General features: G+C 50.5%; 1 protein-coding gene across 1 annotated transcript in view; it reads left to right on the forward strand.

Annotated features, from left to right (window-relative positions):
* Positions 1 to 15,303, forward strand: part of ARID4A (AT-rich interaction domain 4A) — a 275,404-nt gene that overhangs the window by 177,219 nt on the left and 82,882 nt on the right. The window contains exon 12 of the mRNA XM_069638092.1: positions 3,420 to 3,492. Within this exon, the coding sequence (XP_069494193.1) occupies positions 3,420 to 3,492 (73 nt within the window). The remainder of the gene's footprint in view (positions 1 to 3,419; positions 3,493 to 15,303) is intronic.

A 15,303-nucleotide genomic window follows, 5' to 3' on the forward strand; every position in this document is an offset into this window, starting at 1 on the left:
AATGTGATTATATGATGTTGCTTTTTGTATTTTTTAAATGAAATGAGTACATTTGAAAAATATATCATTTTGTATTAAATGAATTGATTAACTATCCTTGCAGTCTATTATCTTTGAGCAGGCTCATCGGTGGGACAGGAGTTTGATTAGTGGCTTACCCATTGGTTGATTTTTGGAAGTTTGGTATGTGAGGGGTGAAAAATGTGAGGAGGACCCATTTTTAAGTGATTTTCCAACCAGGCGATTTTAAAAAATGTAACTGCTATGCTGCCCTACTCTTAACAGGGTGTCCCTGCCTACACCAACTAAGGCAAAACACTCTAACATAAAATATCTGGCCTTCACACTTCTACAATAACATAAACAAAGGTATATGACAACTTGTATGTGTAACACCTTAGAAGATAATGGGCCTCCTTACGACCCTGGCGGCTGCGGTACGAACAGTGCCGATAAGGAACCAGCACCGTTCATACCGGGCCACCACATTAAGAGTTTGCTCGCCAGTGGCGGTATGCACGTCTGGTCTGGCCAGACGTGCATATCGGCACCCGCAAGCAGACCAGGATGCTAACGGACCCGTCATTAACGGGTCCGTTTTTAGCATCCTCCCCATTGAGCCCTTTGGGTGCTCCAATGGGAATGTGGACTTTCTGGGTCCGGAAAATGGGAATTACCGGGCCCGCAAAAGTCAGAATGGCCTGGTAATTCCTTTTTTTTTTTTTTCAGGACCCGGACACGAGTTTGGAGGTAACCATGCTGGTAATGACAGCATGAGGCCCAATGGTTTTAACCTGGGTGAATTCTCCTTCCCCAGGTTGAACTCAGTCCGGTTCAACACAAAGTATTCAGGAACTCGAAAAGGTAAAACATAATTCCACTGGGATCGAAGGAAACGTCTAGCACTTTGCAGTTCAACCCCAGAGAAGGTACTTCTTAGAGTTGAAAATGTTCTTTAGCCAAAACATACCGTTTCCCTTGCAATGGCAAGTAAAAGTATAACTTCTTAACTCTGAGAATATCGCAGTGCTCCCTCCTGGGCACTATGAAACACTTCAGCCTTCCAGAAAATATCTTGGTGCTTCTCCCTTGGCATCCTGAAACGTAAGGTGTCTCTCACCGTGCGTTTCTCCTGGCACCAAAGAATAGCTTCAACTTCTAGCGGGGTGATTGACTCCCAGTCTTTTACCTCCGCTTCTGTCTGGTCCACTCTCCTGCCAGACCTAACTACTTCAAGTGTGTACCGCACACACTTCTGCTACGTTTAAACTCAACAACTTCTTTCACTTTAATCCGCTTTTAACATTTCTATACAACGTTGTAATGAATACAAGAACTTCGCCAATGCCCTTTCAGCTCTCCTGGACAAGCAATGTCTTTGCCTCCTTACCACCTTCCTTCTAGGGCTACTTTAAACAGTCTTGTTTTATGTTCAGCCACCAACCAAGTAGCATTCCATTCCATCCCATCTGTTGCCTTTGACAATGGAAGTTCTTGACCAATAGCTGTGTCTCCCACACCAGTTATTCATATACCAGCTTCACCGAAAATTGTGAAATCAGCTCCCTTCTCTTTTGTAGTAATGGTTATTCCAAATAACCGTTGTTTCAGTCTCTTTTGGGTGATGGCAAAACTTGTTCACCTCTTGGCTTAAAATAATGCTTGTTCGGTGTTTCTTGCTCACTTTTTATATAGGTTATATGGTCGGGTAACAAGATGCAATGTTGTCAGGTCTTTACGGAGGCTTGGTAATCAATTTGCAGTCACTTTTATATGCACGTGGCCACTCTGGACGTTGTTAAACCTGTTTGAAAACCTATTTGGTTTAAACTTTCTTCTACTTCGTCCATATGCGAGTGCTGCGTGTGTTGCACTTGGCTTTGACACACTCCAGGCAGCTTTGTTCAGGTTCACGCTTTCACGAGTGAACAGCAAATGGTTATAGTTGCCAGTCTACCTTGCCTGAAGGCTTGAGAGTCTGTGGCAACAATCACCGGCTCCTCGGCTTCTGTCCCAGGCTGCAGGGCTTCTACCATGGGTGTCTTCTTGACTGGGCATGCTTCTCTTTTTAAAACTGCCTTCGGTTCCACACCACAGGCATGGAGTTCGGCTCACCGCGACCCCCCTGGAGCACGCCAGCCTCCAGGCACGTCTGCTGCATGATTCTCACTGCAAAAACTCTGCAGTTAGATTCACCTGCAGGAAATCTTTTCGACTTCACGCTTTCTGCTGCACAACCTCTGTAATTCAGACTTTGGGGGTAAAGGATCAATTTAGCATTGGAAACTGGACTATGCGGATGGTAAATCCCAGCGTCCCTCCTTTACTCCCATTTCAGTGGAGTTTGCCAATGTGTCTTCCTTCTGCCCCAGCAAGTACTTCTGCTGCAACTACTGCTACTTTTTCCACCACGACTGCTCCTACTGGCCTGCACCCGAGGCAGCTTTGTAAGCCTCCCTCTGGTGTGGGTTGTTAAGCCTAATTGCCTGACATTCAGGCCTGTACTGCTCTTCAGCCGTCTTCTTCGTCCCAGTACTTCTGGGATTATGGGAATTTGGGTGCCAAGCAACACAATCATTTCTAAGTAGAAATTCACCATTCTTAACTTGAGAACTGTTTTGGTTAAGAATTTTTGAAGGTCCTTTGTCATGTTTACTCTCAGTAGAGAAAAGCCAGTGTACTCAAGCCACCATTTACAGATTTACCTTCTCCAGACCTTTGGAAGTAAAGGGGATGTTCAATCATTTCAGGTGGAACTGTGACCTCCTTAAATGGTATATTTAAAGATGTTGCATCCCATTCACCCCCATTTCATAATTTATCATGGGGACCATACAAATTGTAATGGCAAGCCATTGTATGTTTCGGTATATATGGAAGGTGATTCCCTCAAGAAGCGTCTGCCTTTCCTTAGCCACCTGGGAGGAGACTTTAGGCAGGGGTACAGTGAGGGATACATGGGTTTCATCACAGGTAGGCCCATCTATCCTTGTGATGCCAGTTTTTCTTTTGTATTGGTTTAGTTCCCCAAGTGTCGGTGAGTTATGGTGTCCTAACGTCACTAGTTTCCATATCTCACTGTTCTGCGCATCCAAGCCAAACGCTGCATGATGTGCACTGGCCAGTGTTTGGACTTGATTGATGCAGTTCAACTTCTTTGTCCCTAACTGTTTGAATGTAAAGTGAGAGTACCAACGCACAAGTTAGTGGGGGGAGCTTGCAGTGTTTGTGTCTTAAGAATAGGAGCCTCGAAGTGAACCTGTTCCAACCCCCGAGTGTATTGCACTGCCCCGGTGGGTGCCTGGTCAGCTGGTGCCACCCTTTCCTCCTCTTGAGGAGCAGTGTTGTATTGAGCATGTGCAGAAGCCCTGACACATTTCGAGCCTGTAACCTGCTCTTTGTGCACTTTCCTCCTGCAGCCTGAAGAAGAGCCAGATCCAGAAGAGAGGGACAACTTCCTTCAGCAGCTTTACAAGTTTATGGAAGACCGAGGTACCACTTCTTGTACCACTAGTACAAATGGCTTAAATATGTGATGGCTTGATAACCCTGCACTGAGAGGTGTGGTCTTGCAATGGTTTACACATCGTTGACTCCGGCTTAGTGTTTCCCATGTGTTTGTTTATTTACTGGTGCAGGGGTTCTCTCTGACCCCCAAACCTCCCTCTAACCCAACCTCACTCTGCCACCCACCCCCCAAATTCCCTACCCCATACAGACAACCTGTGCATTTAAATTTTCTTTAAATGCAGCGGAAACAGCCGATGTGAAAACCCCACAGAAAATATGCAAACGGCTACAATGGCCGCAAGGAAAACGCAGTAAGCGTCGACTACGTGTGTAGTTGATCAAGCAGATGTTAACATTGCCTCAGAACTTCATCTGTTCGAGACTTTTTGAGGCCTAGTATTAATGTCACTCAACATGGATGAGCATTGCTGGCATCCATTGGTGTCGGCTGCAAATGCAGGCATGTAATTGCTCGAATCAGAATGCGATAATCTGCCGTCCAAAACTGGTGAATGTTTGTTTTGCAGTTGTTGTTTTATTGCTACACATAGATGTCAACATTAAGTGCAGAGCAGTAAAAATGATAAAAATGAGTAGGCTACCAAAATGACATCCTTTTGGAAGAGAAGTTATACTAGATAGTTAATGTTAACCCCTCAAAACCACATTGAGCACACATGCTTAGGATTTGCACTGTCCTAATGTTTAGTGTCCAAGGAGATCAATCCACACCTAGGTTGCAGCGCTTCTCTGTATATGCCTGGCTCTCTCAAGTCAATAACCCACAATAAAGGAACGTCCACACAGCTTAAATGTAAGAATCTGCCCTTTGTTTGGCTCTAAGCAGAATGTGCAATGTGACCTGTAACGGGACACTTGCTTTTTAAGATGGTCTTGCTGTGGCAGCAATTAACTGGTCAGGAAATGTTTCTAAAGTTTAGCAGTGCTCTATTTAGAACTGAGCAAAAGGCAATGTTGGCGAATTGGATTAAGTCAGTATTAATGATGGCCTGCATCACCTACATGATGGTCAAAACCAAAGCGCTGCTCTTGTCTGTCTGAGAAACACACCGCCTGTGGATGCCAGTTTACCACCAGAAGCCACGGCATCCTCTGACTTGAAATCAAGAACGGGAAGGTGCAGAAAACCGTAAACTGCCATTTCCTGCTGATCATCCTGTCTATGGAGCATGTTACCAATGCAGATAGGACTACGCAGTCCATCCTACACTTCAGGAAAAGGCTGAAGACCATATTCTTCAAAGAACATCGTGCCAGTCTCTGCACTCAACCGTACTTCTCCAAGTGCAAGGGTTGCCACGGTGCAGTGCAGGTGTGCCACTGGTGGGGAGGGGCCCTGGGCCTGAGATCAGAGGGTAGCCAGGTAACCAGTGCAGATTCAGCCAGGAGATCAGCAGGGGAGATGAGGAGAGCAAGCAGTAGCAAAGAGGAGGGTCTTGAGGTGCTTCCGGAGATGGTTCTCAAGTTTCAGAGAGGCAGGGAGGCTATTCCAGAGGGAGGCCTCAGCAGAAGAAAGTGATCTACCACCAACTCGCTACTTGGAGAAGCGACTGACCCTGAGGGAGTTGGAGGCAGATGAGCGAAGGGCTCGAGAAGGCAGATATTTAGGAAGAGAGTTGAAGGTATTGAGGTCCCATACCCCAGAAGGCCTTGTGGCCAATGCAGAGGGTTTTGAACTTGATCCTCGCCGCCACTGGGAGCCAGTGAAGAGATTTCAGTCCTGGAGAGATACGATCCCTGAGGCCAAGGACAAGTCTTGCAGTACTGCTTTTGCTGAGTTGCAGAGGGCGGAGAGTAGAGGCAGGCAGTTTTAGAAAGAGGCTGTTGCAATAGTCCAGCCTAGAGAGAACCAGAGCTCTGGAGACAGTGAGCTTCTGGGGGAAGGTGAGGAAAGGAAGAATACCTCTGAGGGGGTGCAACTGGTAGTGTGACTTTTTCTAGAGACGTCTGAGATGTGAGGTGAGAAGGAAGGTGTGGAGTCGAAGATAACCCTCTAGATTTTTAGCCTCACAGGTGGGAGCAGGAAGGTGGCCAAGAGAGGCCGGCCAGAGAGTGACAGAAAAGGAGGAGCAGGTGTGCCTATGAGAATTTCTGTCTTACTGGCATTAAGGCAGAGATCATTGGCGGCGCACCACTCCTGTATGGCGGACAGTCGGAGATGACAGAAGAAGGTGGCGGAAGGGAGCCTGAAAATGAGTTGTCATCCCCATAGCAGGGAAAGGCTGAGTTTGGCCGTGCACAGATGTCAAAACGAGCGCTCTACTCGCTGTGCTGACTGGCTTACACTGAACCAGTCACTCATTTGGCTGCGACTGAATCGGGGGTGGTTGCCACATTCATATATTCCTATGCTTCTTCCCAGGCAAGTGCACAGTATGTGGCTTCAGAAGTGTATCCCAGCCAGCCATATGGCCATGGCTGCTCAAAACAAGCAGCCTGAGACAGGCTGTGTCAGTATAAATGGCACACACACCTGTGCTTGCCAGATCAATACATCGTCCTTATGGAGTCTCACTGGACTTGGAAACCAAGGTCACCATTTTATTGGTGACCCACAGAGATCAAGCAGGCTCTACCTGATCGCACAATGGCTGACCATATGGAGCCTAACTGAGTTGCCACCAGGAAGTGTGCTTACGAAAAGAGCACTTGGGTCCTGTCGCATGGACTTTGTACCAAATTGTCCAAAGGACAGAGTACCTGAAGACCATTAAAACTGTGGCAATTGCACAACGTAACTCAACACAGCATTTAATCCTACAGATAGTCAATTTCCCCCCATGTGTCCTGGAACACTTGGTTTTCCTGAAACAAGTATTTGTTTAATCTAGTTTTGGCTTCTATTCAGACCATTTTCTAAGTCTCCATTACTTAGGGCTTTTCAAATTTGGCAAGTGTTTTGGCCACCGGTAGACTCCTGGTTATTAACAGTTTTTTTTTTTTTAATTTTATTTGTCGCGGGAGCTAATGGACCAATGGTTGTAATATTTCATTATTCAGAGCTAACGATTAGCAAGATTCTCATCTCTTTTCTAGTAACTTTACTTTAGGACGATCCATAAGCATGTCAGACATTTTGATCTTTGTGTATTGCAGTTCTAGTGGGCAGCGTTTTAAAGTCCCTACTCGATTTCCAAGAAAATCGACTATAGAGGTTTTCTGTTGGGATGCACTGCGTTCGTACTTGCAAATGGTTAATGTTTCCAGTCCTTGGAGCTTCCACTAATTCTGGTTCTCATTATCGAACGGCAAATTCTTGTCTTCATTGGGAATTATATAAAAGGAGGCAAGTGATGACAGGATCTGCTGAGTCAAGCAGATGAGTTTGTTTCCATTATCGTGTGTTTATTATACTGGGATGCCTCTGTTCCCAGTCCCATGCACCTGAGGGGCGGGGGGATGCAATTTAGAAGCTTGTATCACCTTATCATGGAGTAGGCATTTGGGTGGGTGGGGGGTGGACTCTGGGGATTGTGTGCTCTTGTCAGCTTGCTACTAAATGCTCAAATTCACTTGGTTGGCAATCTACAGATCAAAGAGGTGTATGGTACTTCATTGGTCACCTTCTTGGCCAGATTTTTCTTAGGGTAGATTTCTCGTTGTGTGAAATTCCCACTCCCTGTGAGTCCACCAGCACCTTACTGGACACCTGGATTTGTTGACTAATTGCCCAGGGTGAGTGGGAACCTTTTTCCACACTCGCCCCTTCTTTTACTCTGAAGGGAACCTTTTTGGGGGATTTCTTTTTTGGAGTTATGCTTTCCTCCAATTTGTAGGAATCTACTTGTTCATGAAAGACACAGCACCTTCTGTGCAGTGTTGTCAGAAACTTCATAGAGCTTCTCCTTCATTATTTATTTTCCTCCTCTGACTAACTCTTGCAGTTCCTGGACAGGGGGATACTTTTTATCCTTCTACGTTTTTTCTTGCAAGATTAGCACACACTACCTTATGTGGAGTGCTGAGGGGGTACAGTGTATCCCTTTGCTGGCCTTTCTAGTAACATTTTGTTACTTTGACACGCCCATCTGTTCAGGCTGGTGGCAGTGTACCTTCTACACAACTGTTTTTGTACTTTTTTATTGCAGACTGCTGTGAGGAATGGAGCCCAGACTCAAGTTTCCCATTTTTTTGGTTGAAGACATTTATTAACTATAAGGTGAAAAGGTAAATGTCTTTTTAATCTTGGAATGTTTAAAAGTGTTCATAAATGAAGAATAAATGCTTCAAACAAAAGTTCTTTAGGGAAGAAGATTCTTGGCCCCAGAGTGTAGATCCCTTCCCATGGATTCTTTTTTGCTCCTTGAGGTTTTTATGCACAGTAGGTCTTTGGGTCTCTCTAGGCCAGCTCCCACACTTGCACACAAAAACCGTAGGACTTCTGAATTTTGTTTTCTTTCAGGATACCTAGTATTTCTCTCCATAAGGTGGTGTGGTTTATTCTTTCTCAACAGTCCTATCCAATTGCCTGGAATACTCTCCTGCCATGACTGCTCTTCATTCGGGATCTTCCCATGCTCCCAAAGTTCCTTATAAATCTTGGATAATGTATCCCTCTGATATGTTATCCTCCCTCTGCTTTCTCATTCTCCAGCATGGGGTCTGGCATGGATTCACATGCTCATAAATATTCCCCGTCGTCAGGCTGGGAATCCTCGGTAAAGAAAAAAAAAATCAGTCTGTTTCGTTTCTGATCTGTCTTTCTTAGTAACCAATCACTGATCTCTGGGTCATACTGCCCCCAGCCAATGACTGCCCCTCTCCCTAAGCCCCGCCTCTGGCAGCCATCCTCAGATTTTTACTGCACGTTCAAGTGTTGGGAGTCCTCGTGCTTTAGCTCTCGAGTTTTTGCAGTTTTTTGCGCTTTTTCAGGAGATTTTCTCATTTTTTCGGTTTAATCGAGCCTCAAGCTCCACCGTTTCTACTTCCGATAACGGGGACCCGTTTCGGAATTCTTCTACGCCCCTCAAGGGTGAAGTTTTCGTCGAGTTTACACTTCTTGGAGGATTCCGGAAGATCTGCGGCCTACCTCAACGGACATGGCCCAGGACAAGGGAAGCTCGAAGCTGTTCAGGTGCTGCCCTGGATGCAGATTACAAAATGTTTTCAAGGAGGACGAGCATTTGCGATGTCTCTACTGCCTTCATGAGGACAAGACGCATGTGGAGAAGGACTGTGCGTTCTGCAAGAACCTTTTGGAACAGACCAAGCAAGATCGTTCCCGCCTCACCGCCTGGCTGGAGAACGGCACAGCAGGTGAGAAGGCAAAGAGTCTGAGCGGGCTTCTAAGTCCTGTGAGGATGGGACGGGGGCCCAACAGAAGGCCAAGCACTGCGAGTCCGCAGGCACCGGGAGCGCCGAAAGGTCGGGCTCTTCGGCTGCCAGGCAGGGCGCAACTTCCCCGGCACGTTCAACCACGAGCCAGCGCTCTGGTTTGGGGAAGAGGAAGTCCGAGAACCCGGGTAAGCTGCTGGAGCGGCCCCGGTCGATCTCAAAGGGACCCGATGGGGAGCGAGGCGCTGATACACACACCCCAACCCCCCCCCCCCCCCCCTGCCAAGACGAAGGCCCGGGACGCACCTAAGGTGGTGAGGGCTTTGATCCAGCCGGCGAAGGCCTCTATCGAAGTGGTCGCTGCGGCCCTGGTGAAGCAGGCTGAGACTACGCCAGTGGAGACGGCCTCTGGGCCCAGAGTATCCCTGCCACCGCGGAGGGAATCCTCTTTCCAGCCCATCGTTAAGACCCCCGTGAAGACCCCGGTGGAAAAAGAGGGGGGAGGGGCCCGGTGGCCATTACAGACTCGGAATCAGCCTCCTAGGAGGATCTGGTGGAAACCGTGAAGGGCCTCAACGAGAGGTTCGAGAAAGTTCAATCCAGGGGAAGGAGCCTGCTGAGGAGATCGAAGATAGCGAGGATGGTGACGACGACGAAGGCCCGGTGGAGCAACCGTCCCTCCCGTTGCGGCCATTGCCAGAGCCTCAGGATAGCTCGGCGGCCATTTTGTTGGCAATCCAATCCTTATGTACTGAGATAAGGACGAGGTTACCACGGACCCCGACGGAGGATCCTGAGCCAGGACCATCGGGAAGCCCCCCGAACAAGCGGAGGAGATTCCATCCCACTCTGCCCTTCGTGCCCACAAGGCCTGTGGACCCCCTCATCCCCCCTCGCCTGACCCTCGGGATGATACTGCGACGGATACGGGGCCGGACAACGAGGGTGGCGATGATACAACGGACATTCCTTCATCGCCTCCCCCTCGGGCCTCACCGCCCGACGAAATTGGCTCCTTTAACGCCATGATAGCCAGGGCGTCCGAGCTCTTCCAACTCTGCCCTGAGGAACAGAAGAAGGAAGGCTTTCTTTATCAACGACGGGAGGCCAAGAGAAAGAATGTCCTGGCAGTGCCGTTGCTCGACGACATCTGGGACGAAGGGCTGGCTGTCCTCAAGAACCCTTCTACGACGCCCGCCAAGAGGGACAGGTACGAGAAGAAGTACCGGGTCCCCGACGCCGCCCCCTTGTGCCTCAGGGCCCAGCCGACTTGGTCGTCTCGGCAGCAGCCAAGAAGAAGGCAGCGGGTGCAGCAGCATCAACTTCCACTTCCCCGCCGGACAGCGAGGGCAAGAAGTTGGACTCCATGGGACGACGGGTCATTTTGTCGGGGGCGACGACGATTAAGGCGGCCAATGCCTTAGCGATCGTGGCCCGTTACGACAGGGAGCTTTGGTTCAAGTTAGCTCCCCTGCTGGACTTCATGCCGGACGACAAGAGAGCCGGAGGCCCTACAGATTCTTCAGGAAGGCGAGGTGGCGTCGGATCATGCCATAACGGTGGCAACGGACATTGCCGATACCGGATTTCGCCAGATGGGCAACAGGGTTTGCCTACGACGACGAGGGTGGCTCAAGGCGACGGACTTCTGCCAGGACGTTCAGACCAGAGTGTTGGATATGCCGTTCGACGGCAACAACCTTTTTGGGAAGACGGTGGATGAGTCGCTCCAGGCCATCAAGACCGACTCGGAGACGGCCCGGGTCCTAGGGGTACTTCAACAACGACGGCCCTTTCGGAGCTCCTGTGGCAGACAGGGTGCCTCCAAGGGATCCAGCGGTGGCTCTTCTTCATACCGCCAGGGGGCACGCTCCTCCTCCCAGGAGGCCTACAGAGGTCGCGGCAAGCAAGGAGCATCCCGCCGTCGTCGTCAAGGCGGCAAGGCCTCCTCCATGCAGGACTGAAACGGCCGTAGCGTCGGGCCCCCTCCGAAGGACCCCGGTGGGAGGCCGGCTAACGAAGTTAGTCAGCGTGTGGTAGTCCATCTCCACCGACCATTGGGTGCTGGACACCCTGGGCAACGGGCACTCACTGGAATTCCAAAAGAAGTGTCCTCCCATTCCTCCCGTGGCCAGGAAGGAGAATCGCGTCCCTCAACTGCTGTTGAGGTAAGGGCGATGCTCAAGAAAGGTGCCATCGAGCTCGTCCCCAGGAGGCTCCGGGGCTCCGGAGTGTACTCTAGGTACTTCCTTGTCAAAAAGAAGACGGGCGGTTGGCGCCCCATCCTGGACCTGCGTCAGTTAAACAAGTACATCAAGGCACAGAAATTCAGGATGGTCACCCTCCAGTACGTGCTGGGACAGCTGGAGGAGGGCGACTTCCTATCCTCGTTGGACCTGGAGGATGCTTACTTCCACATCCCCATTCTAAAAGGACAGTTTCTCAGGTTTGTGGTTCAGGGATGCCACTACCAATTCAGAGCCCTACCGTACGGATTAAAGTCTGCACCCAGGGTATTCACCAAGTGCCTGGCACCAGTGGCGGCGCGGCTGCGCCTGCAGGGGATCCACGTCTACCCCTACCTGGACAACTGGCTAATCCTTGCAAGGACAAGAGAACTCTCCGTCGAACACACAGCGAGGACCGTCCGGCTGCTCACGGAACTGGGATTCGCCATCAGCTAACCCAAATCCCACCTGGTTCCATCGCAAGTAGCACTGTTTCTGGGAGCGAAGCTTGATACAGTGGGGCAATTGGCCTCCCCGTCGGAGGAGAGGACGAAGGCCATTTTGGGCAAGGTGTAACGCCTGCTAGCCACTGATGTGGCCAGGGTGAGGTCCATCAAGTCCCTCCTCAGGATGATGTCCTCATGCATCTACCTTGTACCCCTTTGCAGACTTGGGATGCGTCCGCTACAGGAGTTCCTCGATGCCCTCTGGTTTCAGGCGACGGGCTGCTTCGAAGCCAGGATCCCTCTCGACGAGGAGTTCCGTCAGGCAATCCTATGCTGGGGTACCTGTGCGCACCTCACCACAGGCACGGACTTTCAGACCCCGGCGTTTCAGGAGACTGTGACGACAGACGCCTCCCTGGAGGGTTGGGGGGCCCACACCGGAGATCTCCACGCAAGAGGCCTTTGGCTCTCGGAGGCGCAGTCTCTCCACATCAACATTCTGGAGCTTTGAGCAGTGTTCTGGGCGCTCAAGTCGTTCCTTCCGTCCTTCAAGGACAAAGTGGTGAGGATCTTCACCGACAACTCCACCACGATGTTCTACATTCAGAAGCAGGCAGGCACCAGATCCCCAGCCCTATCCAAGGAGGCCCAGGATCTGTGGCACTGGGCCGTCGCCCAGGGGATGTTTCTGGTGCCCTTCCACTTGGCAGGAATAAAAAACACCATCGCCGACTCACTCAGCAGGGAGCTGCGCTTGTGCCACGAGTGGGAACTACGTCAGGACCAGGTGGATCGGCTCTTTTGTTGATGGGGCAAACCCCGGATCGACCTTTTCGCGACGGCCACGAACTCCAAGTGCCAGAGGTTCGCCAGCAGTTTCCCGCAGCCGAGGAGCATGGGCGATGCTTTCTCGTTCCCTTGGGACGTCCTGTTTCTATACACGTTCCCTCCGTTGCCGTTGCTGCTCCGTCTCATCAACCAGCTCAAGAAGTCCAGGTGCAGAATGATCCTCGTCGCACCAGCGTAGCCGAGGCAGATCTGGTTCCCGGACCTTCTGGACTTGTCAACGTCCCCACCAGTCAAGCTGCCGGCGGACGCGGATCTTCTCTCCAGAGAAGGAGGCGCCATTCTTCATCACGACCCGGAGTCGCTGAACTTGCAGGCCTGGCTACTACAGCACTAGAGTTTGGAGGGTACGATATCCCGGCTGACTGCAGAGGTTCTTGCAAAAGCCAGGGCGTCCTCAACTCTCGAGTGTTACGGACATAAGTGGAAGAGGTTCTCTGTCTGGTGCCGTGCACAGAAGATTAACTCTCTGCGGATTACAACCCCTCAAGTACTGCCGTACCTACTGTCGCTGGCCAAAGCTGGGCTGGCTCACGCCTCCATCAAAATACATCTGGCTGCCATCTCCCGATATACCAGGACTACGGGACGGGCGTCCTTGTGGTCTCATCACCTGGTGAAGGAATTTATGAAGGGACTATTCCGAATAGTGAAGTGAAGCCCCGGCGTGGGAGCTTAATGTGGTGCTGACCAGGCTCATGGGGGGGGGGGGGGGCCCATTTGAGCCTATGCATTCGGCGCCTTTGAAGTTCCTGTCGTGGAAGACCGCGTTCCTCGTGGCCATCACCTCCGCACGACGAGTGGGGGAGATCCAGGCCCTATCTTGCAAGCCTCCATACCTGACTTTTCACGACACGAGGGTGGTGCTGAGGACGCACCCCTCCTTCATGCCCAAGGTGCCGTCGGACTTCCACCTCAACGAGCCCTATTTGTGAACTTTGGACCTGTGAACCAAGGGAAGGCTCTCTCGAAGGCTTCCATTTCCAGATGGCTCTCCGGCTACATCATGCACTGTCCTCAGTTGGCAAACAGACCGTTGCCTGGCCATCCGAGAGCCCATTCGACCAGAGCTATCGCTGCTATCTTGGCGTTCCTGTCTGGTCTGCCCCTGCTGGACATCTGCAGGGCTGCTACGTGGAGGTCGACGCACACCTTCACAAGATTCTACTGCGTCGACCGGGATTACAGGGAGGAGTCCAGGGTCGGCCAAGCGGTGCTACGCAACGTGTTCACCTAAGGTGAGCCTGGTGAGGAGGTAAGAATTGCTTAATGTTGAGCCTTTGCTACCTCCCGTTGGTTCTGCATGTGTGTACTGCTATGTATTCTTATATTCATGAGCACTTGAATCCATGCCAGACCCCATGCTGGAGAAGGAACAAGTTACTTACCTGTAACTGTTGTTCTCCAGCATGGGTCTGGCATGGATTCACATGCAAACCCTCCCTCCTACCCCTCTGCGGCTCTTCACTTTGTCATACTGCCACTTTGCGTGCTACCAAATCTGAAGATGGCTGCCAGGGGCGGGGCTTAGGGAGAGGGCAGTCATTGGCTGGGGGCAGTATGACCCAGAGAGCAGTGATTGGTTACTACTCAGAAAGACAGATCAGAAACGAAACTGATATTGATTTTTTTTCTTTACCGAGGATTCCCGTACTGACAACGGGGAATATTCATGCCAGTCCCATGCTGGAGAACAACAGTTACAGGTAAGTAACTTGTTCCTTCCTTCATCTGCGGACGCCTAGGAGTCCCTCACCGGCTGTGGGCATTTCTGCAGCATCTCTTGGCTCAGCAGCTTCTTTCTCTGTTGGTGAGCTGCCTGACTCCACCGTGCCGGTCCCTGCTCTTCGGTTCTCTAATCCTCGTAGCAAGGTCTTTCTCTCTCGCCAGTCACCATAGCAGCAGTTATTGATTCTTGATTTGAGCTGCTTAAATTTCCTGGGCACATGTGTGTGCCAGAAAACACTATAGCGCTTGTTGAGCTTGCAGTTTCTTTTGCTCCACATTGCTTGATCTCTCTTCTTCAAAGATTCTGAACTGAAATCCATTGTTGATAATTAACTTGTGGCATTTGAATAAGCATGTTTAAAGGGTTTTGATGGCAAGTGTTCGTGTTGTGATTCCATTAGGTTGGCAAGGTCTACCAAAGTTGGAAGGTTGGCTCATGGATTTTATGAGATGTCCCTCCTCTTCATAGGAGTAGATGCATGACAATAGGCCAGGAGGATTACAGATGTGGGGAGATAATTGTCCAGGGAAAATGGGGGATACCATGTCTCACCCGATGGAGCCAGGGCATCTCTCCAGAGTCTGTATCCTCCCTCCTATAGCTGCCCCCAGAGTCCGGATAAGGTAGCAACTGCCTTCCCCTGCCCACATGGGAGGAGGTTACCACCGGAGGTCAGTGATGTAATGGGATTCATCACACTGCGCTCACAGCCCCAATAAGGCACACCATATACCTAAAATGGTGACCTTGTTTTTAAGCCCCGAACAAGATGGCTTGTTCTTTCTGATCCCTTCTTCTACCACCTTAGGTTGAGGAGGGTCCCTTTCTCTTCGCCGGGCTTTACAGGGAAAGCCTCTAAAGGTTCCAGCAGTGCCGGGCAGGACAGGAAGTGGGAGAGGTGACAAACTCCCCTCCCTCCTTGCTCTGCAGTGTACCTGGCTGAAACCAGTTCAGACTGGGAGGCTGGCTCTCCTTATTGGACAGCATCCTCCAAACTTGAATGGTCCATGGACATGATTGGTGGACTCAACTGGTGTTTGTGGATACATTCTAAGGTCCTGGAGCTGAAATCCAGAGTCTACCACTGAAACATGACAATTCTGAAGAGGAGAAGCACATCCAGATTCTGAGTCGCAGCTGCTGTCTGGACTTCTCCATTTCAATCGACACAGAAGATCTGAAGCTGCAGCACGACTACTTCAAGGTTGCGCACAGACACGCACATCCTCACACTTTACACTTTCATCAG

Source organism: Ambystoma mexicanum, chromosome 14, assembly GCF_040938575.1.
Source record: "Ambystoma mexicanum isolate Mex_15411 chromosome 14, UKY_AmexF1_1, whole genome shotgun sequence".
Lineage (NCBI taxonomy): Eukaryota > Metazoa > Chordata > Amphibia > Caudata > Ambystomatidae > Ambystoma > Ambystoma mexicanum.